At 36.5% G+C, this 27,352-nt stretch overlaps 1 protein-coding gene across 1 annotated transcript; it reads left to right on the forward strand.

The window, feature by feature from the left end:
- The first annotated feature begins 642 nt into the window (after positions 1–642).
- Positions 643–26,956, forward strand: LOC120106978 (gamma-tubulin complex component 4-like). The gene is made up of 16 exons (XM_039120120.1): positions 643–934; positions 1,933–2,224; positions 6,608–6,744; positions 8,718–8,816; positions 10,507–10,627; positions 14,168–14,440; positions 14,635–14,715; positions 14,801–14,884; positions 18,862–18,948; positions 19,715–19,770; positions 19,899–20,096; positions 20,275–20,500; positions 21,765–21,853; positions 23,106–23,259; positions 26,342–26,464; positions 26,550–26,956. Exons 1-16 carry the CDS (start codon positions 771–773, stop codon positions 26,613–26,615), a joined length of 2,250 nt encoding a protein of 749 aa, XP_038976048.1. The 5' UTR covers positions 643–770; the 3' UTR covers positions 26,616–26,956.
- The last annotated feature ends 396 nt before the right edge of the window (positions 26,957–27,352 follow it).

The raw sequence follows: 27,352 nt of genomic DNA on the forward strand, positions 1-27,352 counted from the left end.
ATCTCTTTAAGAGTACGAAAAAAAAATATAGAAAAATAGTGGAAAAACTCTGGAGAAATTCTTCTTCCTCTTAGCCACTTCCGATTTTCATTTTTACATTTTTATTCAGTTTTATTTTATTCTTTTCATACTGCTCTTTGCTGGATCTGCAAGTCCGATCGGGTTCGTTTTGACTTCTTCCGAGACGTGCCGAAGAAGAGGTTGTAGGGCCGTCGTATCTCCGAGAAGGATTGCCGGGTGACCCGTACGTGGGGGCAAATACTTCTTTGGGACAGCGTCTACGCGCTTCGACCTGCTTTCAATCAGGCTACTTTCTTCTACCTTTATTTTTAATTTAATATTAGTAGATTGGTAGGATTTGAAATTCTATAATATAAACTTATTAAATGCATAGATTTATTTTGTACTAGAATAGATTTATTTTATATTAAAATAGAATTATTTGGATGCCGAATGATATGCATGTATATTATTTTCTTTAAGATTTTTATTAATTGAATTTAGAGATTTATTTATTTAGTTAAGAGATATATTGCTAACAATATTGGCATTTATATTGGTTACTGGCACCGGATTGATATAATTATATAATATAGTATGCTCTGTACCGGTTCGGGCCAATAAGGTATACCGTGATCCGACCCGTTTTCTACCTCCTCGGGTGGTTTCGCTTCGGCAGAAAATCTCGAAGTAAAATGCCGCCCGCTCCCTTCCCCATGGCAACTTCCCGCTGAAGGGATCAAGAAAAGAAAGCAGGCAGCGAGAGCGAGATGCTGCACGAGCTCCTCCTCGCGCTCCTCGGCTACACTGGGGATTTCGTCATCGACGAGCGGGAGCGCGCCGAAACCCTAGGCCTCGCCGATCCTTCCCAGATCCTTGACGAGCCCACCTTCAAGCTCGCTCCCGATCTCTCGTTCATCCAAACCTCCGAGAGGTCTGCGATCCCTCTCTCTTCTCTTCCCCATGGTTCTCTCTCTCCGTTTCCTTCCTAATTGGACAAAGTATCCTGGGGTTTCTGGGGTTTTGTGAGTGGTGGAATCTAGATATTAATCGGTTCGTTGTTTTCTTGTTTACATTTAAATATCTCGAGTTTTATGATCTCCTTTTCCGATCTTTTATCTCTCTCTCTGTTTTTTTTGAAAAAATTAGAACGACGATTTTCTTTGTATGGTGCGATGATTCGATTCGAGAATGTAGCACATTTTGAATCGATTCGAGAATGTAGTACATTTTGGGGCTTCTGTGGGGAGCTGGCATCAAAAGGGAAAGAGCCTTGCCAGCGTTGTTGATGGTGAAAGACCATGATCGAAGGATCTTTTTTTTTTTTTTTTTTTTTTTTTTTTTTTCTCTTAAGGATTTCTAAATAGAAAGGCATCAGTTGGTTTGGTGAGAGGAATTAATTGAAGTGTATGCTGTGGTTTGGGGTTTTGCGGGGTAGCTGGTATCTATAAGGTGAAAGAGCTACGGCATTAATTGTGGTGAAATGCTTCAGCTTTTAGGATTTTCTCTTTTTTTCAAAAAAGGTGTTGCACTAAGTTTGGCTTTTTAAATAGTTGAAATTGATTTCTTAATTTCATCCAACAAATAATAATTCAAGCAGTCACTCCATAAAACATTAAATTTTTTTACATGTATGAGGTGAAGGCCTATGTATTGAAATTTTGACCAAATATGTGATTGTCAACCAGAGTTTTTTATAGTTATTGTATTGATTTTTTTAATAGTGATTGTACATTAAGAGGTGCATATATTAATCTATATAGATTAGCATCAAAATTAACTCCTATTTATGTAGGAACTTTTGTAACTGTTATTGATATTTATTCACATTCTTTGTGAATTGAGCTTTAATGTTCTTTTAATTAGTGATGGATACAATGAGATGGTTCGTATATACCTTCTCTAATCATGTAACAGCATGCTGATGTACAGGAGTGTTATTGAAAGGCTCATACCATTAGGCTTCTACTATAAGGAGCTTGATTGCTTTGCAAAAAGATCCCGCAATTTAAGTTCAGCACATTCAGCAACAGATGTTCCTTTACATGGAACTTATGAGACCCAGAAAGGAAAAGCAAAGAAGGGAAGTGTTTATCGGAGGGCGATTGCCAATGGCATTGTTGAGATTTTATCGGTTTATAGGTCTGCTGTTCTGCAAGTCGAGCAGAATTTGCTGTCAGATCCCTTGCCCATTCTGGCAACCGTAACTCAAGGCCTCAACAAGGTTTGTTGATGTATGAATTTTCATAAGCTGGTAAACTTGAAACTTTTTTCTTTCCTTTCTTCCCCTTTTTTCTTTATTTCTTGAGCAGGTATTGATGGCAATGACAACTCTTGAATTATTGCTTAAAAATGAATATTAGCCTTATTACATTTTATTTCCTTTCCGTTGTTTGGATCATCTAACAGGACAATCTTAAGATGTTCTTTTAAATATTTGTAGGAAAAAAACATGCAGTGGAGTAAAACAGGCATCCTTATGAATGTTTGATCCAAAAGGGGAAAAAACATTTCAAAGGCTTGCATGTATAGTACAATGGGATGTGCCTAATATTATAGCTGATTGGGTCATGTTGGATAGTGGTTGTTTGACAAGAGTTTCAAGAGAAGAGGAAGAACCTATGCACTGAATTTAGTGGTTTAGAAATTGCTTATGATAAAGTTTTTAGGGAACTTATTTTGTGCCTATGAAGAAAGAAAGAATATCAGATGCAATTCTAGTAGATGTTGCTTGTGACATTTGCTGGGACATGGCTAAAGTGGAATGACTTACCATTAGTCCTCCACGTATCATTCTTCTTGTCCTTCAACACGCTATCAATTATTTATTGCATTCTGTTTTTACTTAGGAAGGCATATGGATCTAAATCTATAATGCTCGCTCTTGATCTTGACAAATCTTTGCTCTTCTTGCCTTTTCTACCATTGAAGGCCTTGAACATGGATGGTTTCTATCTGGCACCTGGAACTTTGACTAGCTGGGTCCTCCTCAAAACTTGATCTGGCATAGCAGACCCAAATTTGGGGTCCCTTTTGTATTATGAGGATCTAAATTGTGCTTTGTGCGTGGCCACCTCGTCCATTTGCCACTGCTCCTCTCTACTAGCTTTGATGGTAGTTGGAATCTGGGCCTCCTCCATGTCATCTTTGTTGGAGATCTTTTTATCTGTTGGATCCCTAGAGTGATAGTAGCATGGTGGCCCGACTTTACCATTTTCAAATTGGCTTGCTTTTCTATGGTCTCTTCTTCCCTGCCTTGACGTCTCAAAGAGGTTGTTGTTATTGAGGATCTCCTAGGCATGTTTTCTACAAAGCATAACATTAGAAAACCTACCAGCCAGGTGCTGCTTCAATCTGCTGACCCTATCCTCTCCACTCGGAGGAGCACCACTTGCACCTCCTTTGGTGGCAACTATTTACTTTGCGGTCACTTGATATTCTGTTCCTTATTCTTCTTGCTTTTCAGCTCTATTGTTGATATTCTTATCCTGAAATTTTTAAAACCACTCATCATCAACTCTAGAAAAAGGTTGCATCAATTTTACTATGCCTTTGCAAATTATCCATGATTTTTCATAGGTCAATTAATTTTTGATTTAAAACTGCTCAAAATATAGAAATTTTTCAAGAATTTCTAAAAAAGTGCTGGTTGCCTCAAAATTACTTCTAAACTATAAATTTTCATAAATTTTCAATGCATTATTATTTTTAATTAAAATTACATAAATTATGTATAAACTGCATAACTATCGAAAAAATAGGGTACAAGCTCCAAAATGTATATTTGAAATATCTTTACATGCCAGAAATTTTTATGTTCTTTAAATTAATAAAATGTTCATTTTTTTTACTAATAATAATATTTAATTTAGATAAAATCTTGAAAACTAAATTTTACTTATGGCTAATGTGGCCTTTGATAGAAGGTACCCATATATATTTTAGCCCATATTAAGCACTAATAGCCTGATTAATGTAAGAATTACTTTAAACCTGGGCTTTTATTTCAGAAGCAGTTAATATGCCAAAATTAATCAAATTTCTTTCTGAAAAAAGACAGAAGTAGAATATTAGACCTCAAGCATGATGCTAATAATTGGACTCATCATCTCCTTTATTTTTCTATTATTCTTTATCCAAAAAATATTTTTAATAAAAAGCAAAATAAATATTAAAAAAAATCAAAAGTTATGCCATGGCATAGATTTGATGAAGATCTATGATATATAACAAAATCATGCCAAAGTTTTCCCCATTTTTTTCACTTTTTGCTCATCTATGGAACGTAATAGAAAAAAGAAAAGAAAGAGAGAAATACATGGATAGGACCTCTTGTACTATTTCCACTCCCTGTCTGTTTGCTCTTCTTATCCTCTCTTTCTCCTCTCTTACCTTGAAATAGAGGGAGAAAAATGTGTGAGGTCCTTTCTCTCTCAATTATTAAGGATTTGAACCCCTACGGGGCCCCTATGGAGTTGGAACTACTCAGAACTAAGCGGTTCGGCCTGGTAGTTACTGACTTTTACTAGTTTGAGCAAATTCCCATATTGAGACCACAATCCATCCCACTTTGTGGTCCATGTGGTACAAAAATCGACCAAACTGGCTAGTTTAGTATGATATTGCATACCATGTTTCAAACAATGGGATAGTATGTCACCCTTTTATGTTTGTAAGGAAATGATTTGGTAGACCTTTTCTTGGCCTGCAATAGGTTCACTTGAATTGGTTAGAGTCAGAATTTGACCGTGATAGAGGTTTCTTGTTGCTAATGATGGACCTTAAATTGGGCCACACTATTAGATCTTAACTCCGTTTGTATGGTGTATAATTGTGCTGTAGTGTGGACCAAAGGATTGCTGACTTCATTACCATCGTAGCAGGATGACATAAATTTACAACATATTGGAGCCATTGGAGATCTTTGAGTCAATCAGATTGAAACATCTCAAGGATTTGAGTGTAAAAGAAATTTTATTAGCTGGATAATTTAAATGATTGGAAACTCATTGATGTAACTCTTTAATAGATGGGGGCTTGAAAGAGAGAACTTGCTTGGAGACTAGGTTCTTGGATAATTAAGCTTAAAAAAATATGTAATCATTTTTTTCATAAATTGATTATTGGGTGATAAAAGGTGAATTCGTAGATTTAGTTGAGATGTATGTGTGGAAGGTAAGAGGGAGGAAAAGAATTTGCTAGAGATTATGCAAATTCCAACACTAGCCTTTTGTGAGGGAGAGAAATTTGTGATTAAATTCTCGTTTACTTTCGAGGAGGTTAACGCTTAACCTGGACAAGAGCTGGAAAGCTATTTTTAGGACGAGTCACAAGGAAATGATTAAAATGCAAAGGGGATAAGCTTTAGGTCTATGTGGTTTTCCTGTATTGTTATATTTGAAATTTGTCTTTTGTAGGAAACACATTGTGGAACTCTTTGAGTATTTTCTCTGGAAGTCTTTGAGAAAATTTTCTATATCACGATATTTCTTAAAGGACTCGATCCCATATTAAAATTGCTCTTATGCCCAAAGGCTAGAAGTTGCAGAACAAAGAGTTTCAGACCTTAGCTTATTGATTGAAATGTATAATATTGTTTATTTGTTGGTAAAATATATAATATTGCTTGCAAGGTTCTGGCTAAATTATTATAAAATGAACTTACTTTTGATATAAGGATTTGGTATTTGGACACCATATTGAATTGCTAGAAGATTCATGTCATGGGAGAAGACCTTGAAGAATATACAGAGAAAAAAATATAGTTGAACTTTTAAAACATCAAATACCTACTCTTAGGGACAAGCTGAACTTTGATCACTTCTCTCAGTGATATTGTCTAAATCATCATGTATGGTTTGGTCAATAGTTGGAACAATTTTGTGATGATATGTAGAGTTGAAACCAAGATATGCTGTCTTGGTATCGGGTCTCGTACTTGTGCCACCTTGTTACTACATCGGTACGTCCAGTACAGAGCCGGTTCGGCGTACCGGGTGTCAGTACGCCCCCTATACCGTTTATCGGTACTGAATCGGTATGGTACGTTATAATCTATACCGTTCGGTTTGGTACGGTATGACATATCTAGGTTGAAATACTTGTGTTTATGATCATGCAAGGGCTTATGTAAATTTTTAAGTGTACCTTGGTGCAGTCAGCCAGCCACCAAATGGAACAAAAGAACAAAAATGGTATTGTTTATTTTTGTAATGATAATATTTATGGTTATAACTTACTCCACGCATATTGGAAAATGCCCTATTTGATATACATTATTGCTGCCACTTGAATTACCTTTTGGACTGCACTGCCAATATTTCTTTAAATGGGCATACAATTTTATTTTGGTTTGTTGGTTTATATTCTCTATGGTATGCTAGATAATTCTCGCTATCTCAAACTTGCAAAACCTTTTTCTACTATGATGTAAGGCAAAGTGTCTTTTGTGGTTTTCGTAGTCGATGTGTACGTGCTAGTACCGGTCTTGGGAGTCAGTGTTGCTTGTGATTTCCTCCTCAATCATTTTATTTTGCTGTACATAGTTTATTGATTATGCATATGTTTGACCTTGTTGCCACTTCATAACTGGTCAAATCTCCCTTAGTTCGAGGTCCTTTTGCCTCCTCTTTATGAGCTCATCGTGGAAATGGAACGTGAAGATATTAGAGGAGGACAGCTTCTCAACTTTCTACACAAACGGTGCCACTGTGGGGTGCCTGAATTGCAAGCTTGCATTCAAAGGTATGGACTAGTTTCTCCTAAAAGCCTCTATATATGATGAATACTTTTTTGTCTCTCACTTTTTTCATCACAAAGAATTTTGATATTTCTTTTAGCCTATAGAATTTATAATGCATCAGACAGTTGATTAAGGCAATCATGACTAAATTCAGGGTTATGTAGGCTTTGTTTCTTTCCCCTTTGGATACTGTTTGTCTTTAGAGTTATGGTGGTCTAGGTCACATTACAGTTACTTGAAGGTTATTTAAGATTTTACCATAATAATGTTTAGAACTCGCATAGCCTCAGCTCAATTTATTGGGAGAAGTTATGAGAGGATTTCTGCCTTTAGACTCTGTCAAGTTTTTTACAATAGTTAACTATCTTCAAACTCTCTTCCATCTCCAAGCTTTAATTGGATTATTGCATTTAAACAAACTGCTTGATGTTTGCTTTTCCATGTTCATGAATTCCGCCAATGAACTTGCAATTCCCAGTGGCAGATCTTCCATCTACTGGATATCTTGCCCAACCAGCATGAGTAAATGCTTCAACAATTAGATGACCATGAATTATATACAAAGCCTTGTCGTAGTGCATCATTGAGCTATCATGATATCCAAACACTCTGTTGATCTGGTTTCATGCATAAAGTGATATATAATACCTAGAATAATGCAATATGATTTTTTCTATAATTTTTAAATACTTCAGTAAGTAGCCTACTATTTGTTGATATTTTTCTGGATCCTCTAGATTTTCTTATGATCAAACAAATACTTAAGAATTTGGTCCATGGACATTTTTTTAGGTTTAGCAGCTGACACTAGACACTACCAGTTTGCTTGAGAGGTTAGTCATAAAACTCTCTTGAGACCAACTACTTCTTGAACATGCCACTTTGATGTGCAAGAAATAATTTAATTTTTGCAAATCTTGTTGTTTGAACATGTTGCCCAAGAAAAATGTTTGGTTTCTTATTTCATCATTGTCATTGCTACTAATTGATTATACCACTGTCTTATGCTACTAAAACAATACAAGTAGCTTGACTTTATTAGATAGAAACATGGTAACGTTCACCAACAATCCAACTACCTTAATATTCTTACCAGAGAAACTACCTTAAGGACTTCTGCATGACTTCTTTGGCAACTTGTAGATCATGATACGTGTAAATATTTAAGAAGGGTTCAGATCTGAACTTTCATGTTGCTGTGTAGTGTGGAATTACAAAATGAGGCACTTCTTTTAGTAGCTTCTCTTGTTCAGAATAATAATTAATTGATGAATCTAAGATTGTCGCCAGCTCCTTACCTTTCTTTTTAGGGAATGCATTACAATATTACCCGAAAACTTGGAGATGCGTGCGTGAACATGTTATTTCTCATTTGCTTGGTGCTGCACTGGAGTCCTATGGGACTGAGCACGTAAACTACATACCACAAACTGCAATTTTTGAATGTTTAAATTGGTTTTCTGCATCCTTCTTTTGAAGTGACTGTTAGTGAGATAGGCAGCCATATCTGCCTGGAACGTTTGATATTTTAATGAGATCTATACTTTGTGGTATTGCTTGCTTCGTAGCTATCACAATAATGAAAAGTAATCTGCACGTGAAAGTTTTTAAACATTATGTGTTGTCATGGTTGAAAGTACTTCCGCTCTCCAGCTTGTCATTTTTTCGTAAGTTGTCTTCTGACTAGTAGTCAGTTGTTGCAATGCTGTCTATAGCAATTCGGTTTATTTCCTGTGCATTTTGTGGTGCATATTTTTCAAGCTGCACTCCTTTCCATCACCTGACTATACATTCACTTGGATCATGATGTGAGCTATATGTTTGATTATCAACTTTTGTCTTTTTTTTTTGAAGTTCTCCATGCTGGATTTAGTCATTAGACTGGCTTATGTTTCAGACACATGCATCTTGTTACAGAAACATTTAAGATTTGGACTGAGTTCTATTTTTTTGTTTGTCTTTTGCGAAAGCATAGGCTCCTTTGGCATGGACATCAGGTCATGTACAATCAACTTGCATCTTGGATGATTTATGGAATTCTTCAAGATCAGCATGGAGAATTTTTGATTCAGAGGTATAACTGAATGAAATCTTGTTTCAGCTGTTTGATGTATCAACCCATAGGTTTCAAAATGAGCTGGTACCTAGAGATTTTCAATAGTTGGGCTTTTTATGTATGTAAATACATACATATCCATGTACATATGTATGTGTAATCCGGTCGACCGGATTTCAAGTAGGATCTATTCAGTCCTGACCAGATGATGGAGGTCTGACTGCAATGATCTAAGCCTTTGGATGCGATCTTCTACCTCTAAACTCTATAGACACCAAAGATTGTATGATTTGGAGACTCCTAGCGTATGCATTAAGTGATAAAAAAATAAATAGCTCAAATAACATGGAACAATGCATGCTTCTTTACCACTCGATGCATAGGCTAGGGCCCTCTAAATCACATAATTTTTTTATGCGTAAGCAGTTTGGAGGTAGTAGATTAGATCCAATGGGTCGGAACATGTATGTTGGACCTCCATCATCAAATCATAACTGACTGGATCCAACTTCAAAGTCTAGTCGAACAGATTCTGGTCCACCTCTATATAATACATGTATGAATGTATGCATGCATGTATGTACATATGTCGATGTATGGTAGAACATTTAGAACCACACTGTTCTGCTTGATATACCCTATCCAAAATACCTAGAAACAGAATTTTAGTTTCTTGGTCATCAATTGGTCAGAAAATGAACAATTTTTCTATGAGAAGACAAATAATTTGTTTGAACCATGGACAGCACTTGGGATATTTTCAAATTACTAGTGTTTTGGTCCATGTGATGAATAGATTAGATTATCACCACAGGTTTCCACATTTTGCCTTAGGCTACATCTATGTTACTTTTGCCCAAGGACTATATGTATCTTCATTGCAGATACAAACATATTGCTCGGAAGAATGGAGTTCCGGCATCAGACATTAAAAAGGAAGAAAGCTGCTGTTAAGGTTACAAAAATAAAACATGACTAGTAAATTATCAACATATGCCAGCACATTAATCAGTTAAGTTACATATTTGCAGTGAAAACCAACAAAGCATACAACCAGTTGATTAACAAAATAAAGTATGGGACCATGACTGAGGCAAACTATTAATGAGCTGAACTTACAGACCATGATTTCCTGATTGGCACAAGTTTCACAAGCTTCATTATATGAGGCTAATGGGTGTTAATTGATAAGCAACTTTACTTAAACATAAGTCCTAAGAAGGTGAAATTAACTGAATAGTATGCATGCGAGTTATTGGATGATCAGAAAGGTTATGCAGCCTACATTTTTTATCCCTTTTGTTTGCCTTTTCAGAGTCATGTATTATATCACCTACTCTCAACTATGGGAACTTATTCTTGACACTGCCTCTATCTTCATGTTATAGCTTGTTTTAGGACTATTATGCAAATAAGGATTTGTAAGGTCTATCCGAGACGCAACATAATTTTTCTTAACAAGGTTCACAATCTCAGTAATGGACCCCATACGGTTGCCATGTTGATATATTGTCGGCATGCTTGGTATGGGGGTTGGTTCGACATATTGACACACAGTATCGGTTTGGTATTGGTGTTATATGGTATACCTAGCACAGGGTGATATGCACTGGTAGTGTGAACCTTGCTTCTTGGTTGTTGATGTCGCTACATCTCTCAACTTTGCTTCACTTGTAGCCGTCAGACCTTTCCTTTTATGACTTTGCAGACAAGATGATGGGGATGGGGAAGGCAAATCATCTCATCTTGATGTAATTGAAAAGTTGACGCATAAATCAGCTGATGACGCAACTCTAACTGATTGGCACTTGGGGTTCCACATATCCTTGGTATGCTTTTGTTACACATACTTCATTTGAAATATTTTTGGTTGATGACATCTACTTCAATTGCAGTTATTTCATTTCATTTCTTGCTTAAGCCATTCTTTTGATGGACTAAATTTTTATTAGTAGAAAAGCCTCTTCACACCCCCACTTCCCATCCCCCCCCCCCCCCCCCCCCCCCCCCCAACAAAAAAAAAAAAACACACACACACACAAAAAAAAAAAAGAAAAAAAGGGGGAAGAAAAAAAGAAAAGAAAGGAAAAAGGTGGAGATGACTTTCTACATGTAAGCATAAGCACTTAAGCATAATATTTAGACCTTGCAATGACAATTGTTTGGATAAAGAGTTGGCTAACTTTATTAAGGACATCATAAAACTTGCTAAGTCATGATAAGAGTTCCAGATGGACAGCCACAATGCAAAATTTGAGTGCTAGGTCTTAGTTTTACAACTGGCCATTCAAAATCTGCAAGCAAATGGTAATCACTTTTTCTACTGAGAAAGGAGGTTGGTTGTAGGCTGTGAGCACTAATATTAGAGGAAAATATCGGCTGTATGGTGATATTAAGTTAGAGGGGCAAGCTCATAACGAGCAAAGGATATAAGTGCTCATGTGCTCATCTTTCTCCATGTTAGCACCATCTGATCTGCAGAACAATGAGATCTGAAATCTACCTTGCTTAACACGCTTAATCCTCCATCCTCATGTTCTCCTATTCCACCTTTTCCTATTTCTACTCTCTTCAGTGGATGGGACCTCAACATAACATCATGAGTTTTTTGCTTCTGTTATTCGGTTTTCCTATATTCTGAAACAGCGTTGGAATAGTAGACTCCAACGCCTTCACCCAATATTTGTTAGCCTTATCCTCGTGAGTTGGGTTTGGTATAACCATGCACTGATGGGAATGTAAAAGAAGAATGGAAAAAGTGTCACATCTGATAGGCAAAAGCAATATGTCTATAGTATTTAAAATAACAGTGATAAATCAGAGTCAAGATTGTAGATCTCGATTGATTTCTCTATTATCTGTAGCCCTAACCTTAGATGACATCATGAATTTGAGGTACGCATTAAAGAGTGTGGAAAAAGTCAAACAGATAATATGTCAAACCGATGGGTAAAATAGAAATAAGGCTCTAATATCTAAAATCTAAGTGGGAAAATTGAACTGGAGCCAACAATAAAGATCAGACTGGGGAGGCGAGCTAAAGAAGAGCTGGAAAGCAAAGAGGTGGATCTGCGATACTGAAAAAGAAGATTTCAAATGGCCAAATGTGCAGATATCAACTAAGAAAAAATACTTAAGCTAGATAATAAGGATGAAATCAGCCCTCTATGTGAAGCCAAGTTCCTGGATAAGGCAACTTTAGGTGGTGAATAGGGGAACCTACCTTATTGGTCAGGTTTTAGGCTCATGCAACGAGAGAGCGGCCCTCAAATATTCCCTTAGATTTGGGAATACTTTAGATGAAGATTGAGGATGACAAGACTATTATAATTTATAGGGAGTTGTCTTCATATTTGAGGCAAACATTTGTAATTTATAAGCCATTTTGTCGGCATGAAATACTAGTCCATCTTGGGTTTGCATGTTAGAACCTGGACTATATATCTGGGGATGCTATGATTATTTCCAGGGTACTTGGGCAGTTGTCTTATAACTGTAATGCAGATTTTAATGCGAACATTAAAGTCATCCCTTTATATACATACAGAAAGATGTACAGACATGCATAAATACGTACTGTCTAATTTCTTTTTTTAATTTTTGACACAAGGATGCTAATATGGGGACGAGATAAGTCAGATTAGGCTCCAAGAAATCATATTGTATCCAAAGAGAATGAAAATATCTTATATTAAATAATTAATATTTGAAGCTAAGGAGGTCTTCCATTCAAAACCCTATACCTAAGTTCCAGCCTCACAAAATTTGGATGATCAAAGAAGCCTAATAATCTCGCCTTCTACAGACTCTACTCAATCCTTCTCTCTCCCCTCTCTCTCTGTCTATGCATGCATGTGTCTCTTTGGACGCTCTGCACAAGCACATTATCATCTTTTTCTTAGTTGGCGCTACCACATAGTGAACCAACAATTAGCTGAACCATAGCTCAACTGCAGTGTGGAATGTGTTCTTCCATTTGGGCTAAGACAACAATGATGTATGTCATAACTACTATTATGCTCTTATGTATGAGTTTTGATATATATTTTACATATTAAAATATGTACTGAAAGCACTACAGAAAGAGCTGAGTGCTCATGTGTAGCTTTCCCTGTATATGCCTTGAAGTATTATAAAATGTCATTCTGCTGAAAACTACCAAATCTGAAAATATAAATGAAGTAGATTAAACAAAGGATGGTTGGGTGACGGTTGCTTGTGCAAATGCTTGGGCTACACACTAGGTCCGCTACCTGGGTTGTCTCAGCTATGGAACATCCTTGCTACACCCTATCTGGAGTCTTTCTTTTGCATTACACCCACTTTTTCAAGCCAATTATTTGATTCAATTTTCCAGTACCTTTCTGTAGTTTGTACAGTGAAGACCAACTTAAATATTATTGCATTTGTTATATTGTTGTTTTTACAATTGATACATCATTTAACTGCAAAAATACAACTACCGACTAAGCAAAAATCTTATGGTCATTACTTTTAGCTATCACTTAATTTTAAGTTCAAATGCTTCCACGGCTGGCCCTCCACTTAGAATTTGCAATAGCCTACTTTCTTGCTCTCACAGCTGAATCTACTTGGGTACCCACTTCAGGAGTAGGCTAGTTAGGTTGATATAAAATATGTTCTTTAGTTTTTGTTTAACCCCATTATTTTCACGGCTGAAGTTTCTTCTGATCAGTGGCTACAGACATCTAAGTTAAAGCTGTAAAACTACACACAATACAACTTCCTGCAGCTCCACGGTAGTCCTAATCAGAGATATTTTTTGTTTTCACTATCTAGACTTTGGAGGTTCATGCCATTAAAATTTATTTATTCTAAACTTAAGGGTAAATTATTGATTGTTAGCCTAGGGAAACACTAAAGTTAGAGTGGGTTTCTCTTTTTACTTGAACCCAGTGCTGGGAAATCCCATTTGAATTGGAAGATTAAATTGTCCACTGGATCAATTTGATTTCCTGCTTTGTCACCTGCAAATTTTGATATTTTTGGTTGATACTTCCCCCCAGAGGATTATGAGCATGCTCTAAAATGTGGTGCATGTATGTGAAACAGCAGATACATGAAATCAAATTATATATATATATATTGCACATCAGATAAAGTCAGTAAGTCAATGTGAATATAGCATAATTTTAGCCGTTTAGCTATAGCATTTTTCTTTGCATTTGGTGGATTGAAGATCAATGAGATTAAACTACAACCTAAAGAAGCTAAAAGACAGAAATAGAGCAGCAAAATGAGATGTAATGAGAAATGGGCGTTATTGCAGTTACATCATTGTACAGCCTTTGTAACTATGGCATTTCTGTTTTACCAATCCAGTGATCTTCATTGCAATCTTTGTGCAGGACATGTTACCGGAGTATATACATATGCGTGTTGCTGAATCAATTCTTTTTGCTGGTAAAGCAGTGAGGGTTCTTCGGAATCCTAGTCCAGCTTTCAGATTGCAGGAACCCTTTATTCATCAGTCAGTACCTAAAGCAAGTGATAGGGTTCAAGGTTTTTTAGGAAGTTTTGCTCCACAAAAAGAGCTGCTCAAGGGTACCAGTCTGATTGCAGAAGAACTACTTCCACAATCTGAGGCTGATAAAATTGAAGCAATGCTTCAAGAGTTAAAGGTTTTGAATATTTTACAATTTTATTGGGCTAAATATAAACTTACACGATACTCGTATTATTATGTTTTAGTTAGGTTTGTCTAGTTATGGGGATACTTCTGTCTTCCTTCTTTTGTTTATTTAGCTCTACACGTTTTTTTCTTTATGTCAAGCTTATTAAGTAATGCACCATATTTTTTTCCCATTTGATGCAGCAATCATCTGAATTTCACAAGAGGTTGTTTGAATCTGCTGTAAGTTCAATTCGCACGATTGCAGCAAATCATCTTTGGGAGGTAATGGCTGTTGGTTCCATACATGACATATCTGTACTTTAGTTCCTCTTTACATGCTATTGTAATTTCGTCATGTTTGTAACAGCTTGTTGTTATACGTGCTGATTTGAATGGCCACCTGAAGGCTCTTAAAGATTATTTTCTATTAGCAAAAGGTGATTTCTTTCAGGTAAGGAGCTACTATTTTTCTTTCTAAAGTTGCATATCTCTCCCTTTATTCTTCTGAACATGACAATATGATTACCAGACTTTTAAAGTGCTGTTTCCTGTTCTGAAACTTTATGCAAACATTTATTTTTTATTACATTCTTTTTTTTTTTTGGGTGAACCGGCATCTCACTACACTCGGCCATGAGAAAGCCCAGAGCAAGTACATTCTTTTTCATGACCGCATGATCCTATTAGTATAGAATAATTTTCCTGTCCCATATTCTAAATTTAGTCTGTGGGAGCTAATTGCATATATGAGCAAATAAACTACTCTATAGATTTACATGTACCTTTTGTATACTTCTGCACGCGTCTCTACAGATTGAATTAGAAAACTTACACTGGGCAGCATATGAAGTCTCTTGCTTTGTACATGTGCATATAGTGAATGGTTTTGTCTTTTTGTTTGCTTCTTATGTCTCTTTCAATTATTAAGAAACACATGGATCTCCATTGAGATATCAACAGTCAAAGCCCGAAAACATGAACCAATTGCTTCTGTGTATTAATGTTCTCTTCTAAAATCATTGGTGTTTCCACATTTTTTTTTGTTTTGACCATTGTTTGAAGTTTCATCTGAATCTCTGAAACCGAAATGTTTCTCTTCCATTTATGACCAGACTGAAAGCACAAGGGCGGATCCATAGTACAGCAGGGGGAACCATGGCCCCTATCCCCAGCCCACCCCACCACCCGCCTCAGCACACCCCTCAGATCAGTAAAAGCCCTTTACAAGTGCACTGGATTCTCTCCTTGGCCCCCTCTCCAACTAGTGTCTGTCCAATATGTGGCCTCCCACCACCCCTGATCTTGTTCACTGATGGTTCAATGCCCAAACCACTCCCAATGTATGAGGGATTTTATTGTGATAAAATATAATCGACAACTCCCATATCACACACATGCACAATGGTCCCACACTCCCACTATTTCTAAATAAAATGCAATTTCACAACCAAATTATAAGAACATGGCCTCGATTTACTCTTAAATGAATAAATATAGCAGCTCAATCAGATCTTTAACAATTAACATTATCGGCTAGACTCTAGTTCTCGAAAGAATCTAACATATTAAAACAATGGAATGTTCTAAACAAAAAAAGGTGATACAACTAAATGAGGTTGAATCTAGAGACGTAATACATCTCCTTTTCGATCTAAAACTTGATAACTTATGGCACATTCCCATCTCCATTCTTGGTTATGCCTATCATATAGGTCCTCTTTCTATTTACCCCCTTCCCCTTCTAGAGATAATTCTTTAATGATTGCATAATTTTAATATGCAATTGTATATATGATGAGTAGAGTTAAATATGCTTTACTTTCTATCGGTTCTAAATTCATATTCTTTTAAGATTAACATTAAGCTATTTAAATTTTAGAATTTAAATTCCTATTGAATTGAAATGTTGTCCCAAGGATTATACTTTTGCCATTTCTTATGTGATTAATTTTATATTAAATCTGATGATAGGGTTTGTTTCAATTATTTTAGGTTTATGTCTTACTTTATTTATTGGTTCTATGGTTTCAATAATGTTGAAACATGACACTTTAAGTGACTCTGTGCTTTTAGACTTCCAATGTTTTTTTTGAATTTTTTAAATTCTTGATCCTTTGGTTAAATAGATGGACATCAATCAAGGGTAGCGTTGCAAATGGATCGGGCCGAATTGAGGCATGCTTGACCCCAACCGGCCTGGTTTCATGTTCAGGTCTTGATTTTGGACCCATACACCACTCATTGGTTGATTGGGTTGGGTCAAATTTGGCCCATGAAAAAGATTCTAGACCCAACAGGTCATTTCAATCTGGTCGGGGTTAAGTATAACTCGGAACTAAAAAATGCCGAACCGAGCCGAGCCGGTTTCTGACTGGATCACCGGATCGGTTCGGGCATACAAAATGGTTTCGGCCCCTACAAGGCCGGAACCGGCTGGTACAAGAGCGAACCGGACGGAATCAGACCGGATCTATCCAGTTCGGCTAGGACTCGGTGCGAACCTAGCCGAATTGGTCGGTTCACACCGAGTCCGATTTGATTTGCCACAACATGCGCGCTATGGTATTTTTGGTGATCGGTTCGGCCCGGTCCGAATCGGTACCAAACTGGACCGAGCGCTGAGTGGTACAGCACCTGGTACCGGTTCGGCAATCCTTGCTCGGAACCCATGCGAAATGTTTGGATCCAAGTTGGGACCAGGTTGGATCGGATCTCTGGGTCAAACCATTATCTATTATTTTATAGCTAAAAATATAAGGAGTAATAATTAAATATAAACCATTAAAATTTTTTAAATAAAATTAATAAGCCAGCTTAAACATGAATATCCATTCAAAAACTTTTTAAATTTAATCTAAAAAAGTGATCATTTTTAAGGTACAAGTTTTGCAAGCTATAATTTTAAAAAATAAATGTTGATATACTTGAGAATATTATAAATGAGAATCTGCCAAAACATACAATGGATGCTTAAATGTAATTAAGTGAAAATAGGTAAGGCGAGATGGGGTTGTTAAAGGGATTGGTTTAAAGAAGGTTCATTCGAGAGGGATTAGTTAAAATAAGGTTCATTGATTCATTCGATTGTTTGAAAAGACATTTAGGGTGAAGGAGAAGGGGTTTTATTTAATTCAGGTTTTCGGATTGGGCTGGATTGGGTTTGGGTCAAGTCATGTCTATTTTTTGTTGACCCAAATTAAACTTGGGTATTAGAGGGTTGGGTTAGGTCAGAAAACATGGAATCCGAACACAGCGTGATTTTTGACCCCAAATCGAACCATGGATCTCCAAATCGGATCGGATCATGGGTCGACCTGACTGATTGCCAGACCTAATCAAGGGTTCATGAAATGATGATTCTGTAAGGGATCTATGTTTAACCACCATGAAACTAAATTATCTATACTTGCATTTATTTGGATATCATAAAATCGTTCCAACTTTCTGCAAAGAATTATAAGAGCACAAGCTAGGACCTCGATAGCGAGCATAAAACTCCAGTTCTCGACCTTAACACATAACCACCAAATATATAGATGATTACATCAATATGATTGTGGAGAATAAATGTAATTGTATACTCTTTTTCTCGATTCCTGTACTTCTAGTTTCTTATATTTCTTAGTCTTGAATTAAAGAGGGAATATGGAGAAGTATATGAGGGCATTTAATACAAAAGTAAGATGCACAGTCCAACTCGCTTCTAAGCTAGACATGGCGCCTTGCACAAAAATTCTGGCTCTGCCTCTTCAAAAGCATGGTCAGTTTTGGTGGATTTGTGGTAAACACTAACTTCTAAATACGAGTTATACATGCTAATTTGATGTCATTTCTTTATTTTCTTTAAATGTTGGGAATCATTATCTCTAGAAATTTTGATTCTGAAAATTTTGAGAAGATTTAGAATGATTGCAACAGATAGGCCTGTACAAAGTGAGGGCCAACACAGACAACATAGATGTATACACCCTTATGTCATGCCGATAACTTACTGATATGGTATGTATTGTTCATATGGTATGGTATGGATGGATACCTCAATTCTTGATTTATATCAGGGTATGTGAGTACTCTTGTTAGTTACCACTGAAGAAAATTTAGCTTGCTATCATTGGCTTTGGTTACTTTATGAAGTTCAAAAGTCCAATTTGCGTTCATGTTTTTTGTGAAGATACCTTAAGGACTCAGATATGCAGGTCGTGAGACTTTCTTGATGGTTGACTAGTCTTATTGCTTCTGTTCTCTAGTACCAAATAAAGTTATAAATAGTGAGTACATATCGACATGCATTGCTTCTTTTGTAATGTTGCAACTTATAGCTATTGGTTATAGTATACATGTTTTTGTTGACTCCCGTATATTGTCGAAATGTCTTATAATATTTGTTTGAGACCTAATGTCATATGCACCTTGCGTGACAACCATTAGTGTTTTCTTGAGGAGAGTCGTCAGTTAATGCGTCTACCCCCTCGCCAATCAACCGCTGAAGCAGATCTCATGGTACCATTTCAATTGGTAAGATTGCAATGTCTCTTGGTACAACCTATATTTGCAATCACATTTATGTATGCATGTATATTTGTACTTACATAGATATACAGGTTGGAGTACACAAGACTTTCATGGTGGAGTTAAGTGTGCAGAATCAATGGTGGGTGATCCAAATTAACATCCAACTTGGATCATGATCTAGAACACTGAAAATGTCCAGAAATTAAAAATATATCTTTTGGAGCGATCCTTGTAATGCATCAAGTAGGTATAAAATCAATGGCGACCAACAATGCTAGTGTGCTAAAATGTATGATAGTATATTTAAATTGAAAATTGATGCTGTCGATCATGATATACGCATCTTAAAACATGCATGAACCAAAATTATATTGGATGCATCTAGGCTATAGATTAAAATGATCATATTAAGACATTGAGACCATCTATTTATGTTCACTTTTTGTATGAGTAGGACATGTCCAAAATGCGTGACTTTTGGTGGCTAGGTATTTTAAATGTTCTAGATCATGATCAACTGGAACTAATTTTGGGATGACTAATTATTGATTTTGCACTATTGTCTCCAGTTTGAAATCTTGAATTGTCTCTTGAGTCTTGAACATTTGATTTTACATCAAATTATGTCTTTGGCTGGTCCTTTAGTGATTCCTATCTGTTCAGGGGCTGGTTTCAGATCCAGTGACGGGTGGGTAGGGGACCAGGGGTTTGTTTGTTTTCTTGCAATTATTTTTTTAAAAATTACATCTGTTATCATTATTTGATGCAGGCTGCTTTAAAGACCATAGGTGATGAAGACAAATATTTTTCTAGAGTATCACTGAGGTTGGTGAAGGGATACTATGATTTTGAATTTATTGAACTAATAATCATATTTTTCTCATTGCAGATATGATATTAACTTGGAAATGTTTCAAAAGTTTTGTATCTGAATTTGATATCTTCTGTTGCAGAATGTCTTCATTTGGAGTTAATATGGCTACCTCTCAAATGGATTTAAAGATGAAGGTTCAAGCTGACGGAAATTTGGGAGTTCCTTCACAAGGTAGAGCCTCTGCTGAGTTGTCACTTGATGCTTGGGATGGCATTGCACTTGAATATTCTATTGATTGGCCATTGCAGCTGGTCTTTACTCAGGAGGTTCTTTCTAAGTAAGTTTCATGATTGGCATCAATTGCCAAATATAGTGTTGACAAGATGATCAATATAGCTTTGAACTGCATTAAGAAAGATTCTTTCTAATTTTGTGGTTAAAGAAAATCCTTAAATTATTTTATGGTGATGTTGCCCTCGTTCCTCTTATTTGCGAAAGCAGTGACTGTAATTCAGGTACCTCAAGGTTTTCCAGTATTTGATCAGACTCAAGAGAACACAAATGGAATTGGAGAGATCATGGGCTGCAGCAATGCATCAAGATCATGCTGACTTTGCTAACCATCGCAAGGATCGCAAGAATGGCTCAGTATCCCAACAGCGTCGGCAACGCTGTAGGCCTATGTGGCGTGTTAGGGAGCATATGACTTTCTTGATTAGAAATTTACAATTTTATATCCAGGTATTATCAATAAAACCAATACGTTTTAAATTATTAGGCGGTTAAAGTAGAATGACATATACAGATTATTATCATCTCATTCATTGATTTTTAAATCATTTGCACTGATGCACAACTTTCTTTTTTCCTTTTCATGTGTAGAGGGAGGGTTTCTGGCTTCAGAAACCCACATAAACTGCATGATGATGTCTTATATGTTGGAGCCAGGCCTGTGGATAGGTCAGATTAGGATTGGTTTGGGGTTGTTCCGAGTTCAATCCAACAGCACACCATCCAAAGACCTGATCCAATATAGGTTAGTTCTAGGGATCAGAGTTGAGGAGTCCTGCTGATGGCTGAAGGTGATGCGGGTTGATTGGGCTGCCTTTGGATTCAGGGTTAGGGCTTACAATTTGCAAGAAGGGCTGCAAAGGAGTGGAGGTTAAGAGCAAGAGGAAGATTGGAGGGTGTTAGGTGGTGGAGATCAGAGCAAGGGTTGAGGGTGGTTGGGGGTTGAGGAGGAAGTGAAACTTGGACATGTGGAAGGTTTTATCTTGTATATATGTGTATAAAGTCCAAGGTTCATTGTACCGGTACCGGACCCCATATTGGCGTACTGAGTATCGGTACGGTATGATATTCAGTACGCCAGACGTACCGAATGTCGGTATGCCACCGGTACCAAACCGATACGGTACGCTCAGTACCATTCGGTTTGGTATGATACGATAAACCATGGTATGCCGTACGATACCGGTGGCGTACCGATCCTCTATATGCCAAAAAAATTTCGTATTATACCGTATTGATACTATGCTAGTGTGGCACTGGTACGGGGTCCGATACTGATACGGCGAACCTTTATATAAACAATCTACTGGTACCTGGCATGTATTATTAAGTGGAGCATGCACCCAATAGCTCAATAAACAGTTATCTGGGAGAGCTAGATATGTGCACTCTATGCTTTCATGCAGGTGAATGTTCAAACAATACAAAAAGGAGTTAATTTACATTATTAGGTCGAAACTGAGCTGAAATTGGCTCGGCCAGTCCATGTGATGTGCACAATGTTGCACCCAATCCTTACATGTACGGACCATGGCCAACATAAAATCATACATATATAATGCATTTTTCTTGGAGCCATTAGAGTGTTTTCATATATTAAATTTTTAGCTGTCCTTGTTTGCTTATATTTTTTATGCCATTTCCTTCTTATAAATTTGATCCACTAGGTAGAATGCTTGGTCTTTTGTCATAGAGAGTTTATTGTTTTTTGCAGGTCGATGTTATTGAGTCTCAATGGAATGTTTTGCAAGCTCATGTGCAAGATTCTCATGATTTTACAGAGCTAGTGGGCTTTCATCAGGAGTATGTAACTATTCCACACCCCCCCCCCCTTGTTATAGTTCAATGTTGTACGCTACTTTGCTAGTCTTGTAGTTTCTTACTTTACATGTGGAAGTAATGACAATGGCAGTGGTAGTGGTAATTGTGGTATTGTTTATCCATCGTGTGACAATGGTGGTGCTGGGTGTTTTGGTGATTCACAGGTTAGATTACATGGGGCTAGGCTGTGGTTGTAATTACAGGTGGTTTTAGTGGTTAGTTTTTTAATGACTTAATGGCCTAATTGAGGGTTAAGAGACTGGAAGCCAGAAGATGGAGATGCTGACATATATTAGGAGTTCAAAAGTTTTTTGCTCATATATCAGAGCATGGAAGTCAAGCTTGTCAACTTATTTACAAACATAGTTGATACAGCTTCGAGCCTTCAACAATGCATGAAAGTGTAACTTGTTCTTGTTTTACATTGCAAAATTGTGAATCAATTCCAATATGTTTTCTCTCCAGATTTCTTTAGTAGAACTAGTACTGTCTAGATTTCTGTAGTAGAACTAGTGTATTGCATTTATATGAACTTTTATTGTGTGGTACAGTTGTAAAAGTAGAAGGGACTGATAAGAAATAAAAGTGCATCTGAAGAAATCTAGGGTTATGCTTGTTGTCCTTGAGAGATTTGAAAACAATTCTGAAGGTGCAGTCATTTGCAGTGGAAGCCAGAGTTGGCCCAGAAAAGAGCTGGGCTTAGTTTCTTTTAGAAGGATGCAGGAAAGGGAGGGAAAGACTCGAAAACACCTAATTGGTTGTTGTGAATAAGTAGGGAATGAGTTTGACATGATGCCATAGTTTTTCAAAATTTCTTTGTCCCAGCAAGCACCTTATTTTAATTAGCTGCAGCCTTTATCTTCACTGAATTGATTATTCTGCAAACATGCATATAGATGAGATCAGGGCAGGTGTGTCATCATAGTAGGAGGTTAAAAAGTAAACCCATCACACTGGAAGACTGGAAGTAATGCATGTATCTTGGGAAAGATGAGGAAGCCTGTCAGCATTTATAAGCTGTCATTATGAAGATTGAAGCTTTTACTATTTGTTTCATTCTTGCAATGTTACATGTTCCAATAGAAATTTCATAATTTTTTCTTTCTGCAAAATTCTTTCAAGCATGGATACTTTTCCATTGCATCAATCATTGTTATTCATTTTCGTAAAGTCAATATTTGTAATTATATGTTTGAGTGCTTGCTCATAACATATTGCTGCGTGTTACATGCAGGTACTTGTCAGCTTTGATTTCACAATCCTTTCTGGATATCGGGTCTGTTTCTAGAATTTTAGACAGCATTATGAAACTCTGTGTACAGTTCTGCTGGAACATTGAAAATTACGAGATCAATCCAAATTTAGCTGAACTGGATCATATAGCTGAGGTATTGTGAGAGCTTTCTTTTCATCCAGCTTTTCCCATGCACTGATTATACAAGTAACAAGATAGTCACTTTGCTGTCCAATTTTGATTCAACTTTCTACCAAAATTCAAAACGAGGCAAGATGCACTTAATATAACTGAGGAGACTGATAGTTGATATGAGAAAAGCTTGCTGCATGGGACTTCTCAAAGTAAAACATCAATTGATGGCAACTCTATTTATAAACCTTGACTCCATTACCTCTTGATAAAGCCATCATAAAATAGTTGCACTATCTTTATTTATTTATTTTTTTTTATGTGAAGCTGTCTGGTAGGGTTAGTTGATTTTCTTATTTTTCAAAATTGTTTTCCAACCACGAAATACCCACCTGCTCTTGAGCAGCAGTGACATTATCCAAGTCATGTTAATTGATTTCAAGCGTAGAGATTTTACAGGGCTTTCTTGACATATTATTATGTAATGTTTGCAGTTTACACAAGTACTTTATTGATGCAAAGGTGTGGTCTGCCATGAAGGTTTTGTTAGCTATTTCTATATCGAAGTATATTGGCATTATGCAGTAATCAATCAGCATCATCATTGTTAAATAAGCAATATGCAGTAAGATGTCTTTCTACAGGCAACACTAGGGCACTGACACAAATTTGTGAAAGTGTTGCAAATGAGCTTAATTGAATTATTAACCTGCCTACCTCATATTGATAGGATGTTGTATGGTAAGAAGGCCATGTAGTAAAATCCTGCTTCTTCCCAGACTGGATCTGGATCTCTCTGTTTTGGGCCTAAAGGGAAAGGGTACTTCATCCTCTTTTGCAACACATATATCCAAGGGTCTAAATCTTGGTATCGGCATCTCAATTTACTCCTGGGACGATAAGGTACTGGGATGGGATGGTATGTATGGGACATACTGAAATAGTCAGTAACAACAAGAATAAAAAGAGAAAATGTTCTGTCCCTGTTCATACTGCTTTGTTTTGACTTCGACTGTCTTGATGCATCCCAAGTGTCGGGACACAACTGGGATGGTTGGGATGTCCCAGTTCAAGCGAGAACCGATGTTCTGCACCTGTCCTGGTCAGGTTTTCTTGTCAGAATGGTATGGTACCATGGATATTGTCCCATTCTAACCGGACGTAAGTTCTTGCACATACCCAAATTATTCTGCTTTGCTGAAGTTCCTACTGATATGTAGTATCTCATGCTAATAACAGTACTTGTAGATTCTTGTTCTAAATTCTTTTCGAGAAAGAAGTAGCTAAATTTGATAATGAGAATTTTAGAATATTACAATCAAAGAGACAAAACCTAACACTATTTCTTTTCCCTACCTCTAACCTATTATATTACAAAAAAAATGACTTAAAAACACTTAAATAGATAGGCTGCATCTGTGAATCTAGTTTATGTGTGGATAACTATATCCTTACAATGCATATTCACAATGATGTTTTGTATAGTCTTGATTTGTCTTTCAATCTCAATAGCTTGTTTTTTTTGTAAGAAACACATGAAAGAAGTGCAATTTTTTCACTGTTAATGTAAACTCAGAGAAGTATATATGCATTGATACATGCATATTTTAGTATATAGCTTGCAAAGGTGTAGCCATATCTCAGAATGACATATAAAGTTTTATCATTGACTAGCTTAAAGATGCCTCATACTGTATGGAGGTCAACTTATGGCAAATTGAGATATTGATGGTGCAGACCTAAACCTTAATACATTAAGAGAACATGGAGTTAATAGGACTGTGTGTGGTAATAGGGCCGTGTGTGGTAGCTAGAGTTCTTAATAAATCCTACATCCCGTGAATTAATTATGTCCCTGAAATCAATAGAAAGTAGCGTTTATAAGGTTTTACTATTTTTTCCAATCTTAAATATGTTCATCTGTCTTGTATACCTAATTGGCAAGCATTAGGCACCTTACAATTTGGAGGTCCATGTTCTTTTAGATTATAAGATACATCATCATTCCACCTGAGCTGGTTGTGCTGGGTATCCATCTCAGGCCTCCACAGTCATGATTGGGACAGTCATTGTCAAGACAGATTGTCAAAAATCAATCATTGATCCATGTCAAGTACCGCTATGGGGTTACAGATTACTTTACCACCAATTTGACTAATGCCTTGGACATCCTTGTATATCCATCCTGATATGCCTTAGCTCTCAAAAATCTGGAAATTTAATGGAGTTCATGCTCTGGGACATATAAGTAAGATATTACAGTGGGCTTTCCCCTATATCTCATGATTTAGTTTAGCTTGTAAATGCTGATACTCCTGGTTTTATTTTCTTGCATCTCTAAATAAAAATTGAAGCTTTCACTCCCCTTAACAAAAAAGGAAAATAAATAAAATAAAATAAAAAGATAATTGAATTTATGTTAATGTATAGACTAGTATGTCTGCTCATATATATATTTTTTATTGTACTACTGATACAAAATTGATGGTTGGATACATTATGATTTAAGATTAATTGCTAGATTATGGTCTAAATGGTTTGGTAGATCAAGCGGTTAATCAGCTAGGTTGAGTTATTAACATTTAAATGGCTAACATAACTGTAAGCAGCACATAATCGTTTTACAAGCCACTTATTTTTTATTTTTTATTTTTATAAGAAAACTGCTTAAGGACCTCTGATGATTTTTCATATTTGAAATATGGTCCCTTTTTGCTGAAGAATTTGCTTTTGAATCATCTCACTCTGGTTAAATGTGTCTGCAGCATGTGTTTCATCCTCCTTGCTTGAAACTTCCACATGGTTTGAAATGAAAAGTTACTTGTCATTCATGAATGCACAAGTGGAAATTCTGAGGCTATCTACTGCGAATTGCAGATACACGAGCATTTCTCAGTGTTCTCTCTTTTGCTTTTCAATAAACAATTTTCCTCTGTTGTTTAATCAAATTATTAGTCAAACATATTGATTTCAACAGAACACAAGCTTGTCATGCATTCACCTCTTATTTGAGAACATATTATAATTTGAGATGTGCCTGCATTAAAGCTCCCTCGAGAGCGCCATCCATCATTTATATTGATTAACGATTCTCGGTACCTCAGGAATTTAACAAGAAATCCAATTCTCTATATACAATACTACGGAGCAGCCGGCTTGCTGGTAGCCAACGAGCACCTTTTCTGAGACAATTCCTCATGCGATTAAATTTCAATTCTTTCTTTGAGGTAATCTTTTATATAAAGTGTAGCGAAAAAAACCAAATATCGCAGTAGATCAAGAAATCCTCAACTGGTTTTGTTTTCATTACAGGCAACTGCAAGAGGGGTGCTAAATGTTGTCAGGCCACGTCCAACCCTCCCTGTTCTCCAGCAATAAGCCCAAGATTTTTAGTTTCGAAGATCACTATGTGGCATATATGATGGATTATGATTTATTGCAGGTACAATATACAGTCCATAGCGCAATTGAATGTGCTGTTGGTGAATATTTGTGCCCAATATGTACAGCTCGTCTTCTTTTCATGTCAGACCGAGCAGCTGTCTTTTTCTTCTTCCATTTTCTTTTTTCCTGCATGTTGTATGGATCGCAAAATGTGTTTGATTTTTGAGGAAAGTTACAAGCTAAGTTTTTGGCTGGCCTTTGCCGTTTGTTAGCAAACTTCTGAACTCAACTTTGTGCCTATTGTAGTGCATCCATGAGCAAGTTTTAAAACCCTACATAATTTCATATTGTATTGTAAACAGCATCGAACAAAGATTCGGTTGCATGCTGCTTGGCTTGTGTGAACAAAGATTAAACTCTTAATGACTGTGCATCTATAAGCAACAAAGGACCAAAAAAAGCATATTAGAACAGGGTAACAGTATGTTCCTTAGCAAGATTATAATTGTAACGCTATTTTTTAATTTGCTGCCGCCTGTGATCAGTTTGTGCGAATGGTTATGATCTACAGTGGCTCTTGTTTATGAACTATGAAATGACAAGCGGTACTTCTAAAGCTTAGCAAATTGGATGCTCGCTGGCAACTATTTTTGAAACAGATTACATCACAGTATTATTTATGAATGAATTGAGTGTTAAATCCCTGTTATCATGTCAAAATCTGTTCTTAT

This window comes from Phoenix dactylifera, unplaced genomic scaffold, assembly GCF_009389715.1.
Source record: "Phoenix dactylifera cultivar Barhee BC4 unplaced genomic scaffold, palm_55x_up_171113_PBpolish2nd_filt_p 000715F, whole genome shotgun sequence".
NCBI lineage: Eukaryota > Viridiplantae > Streptophyta > Magnoliopsida > Arecales > Arecaceae > Phoenix > Phoenix dactylifera.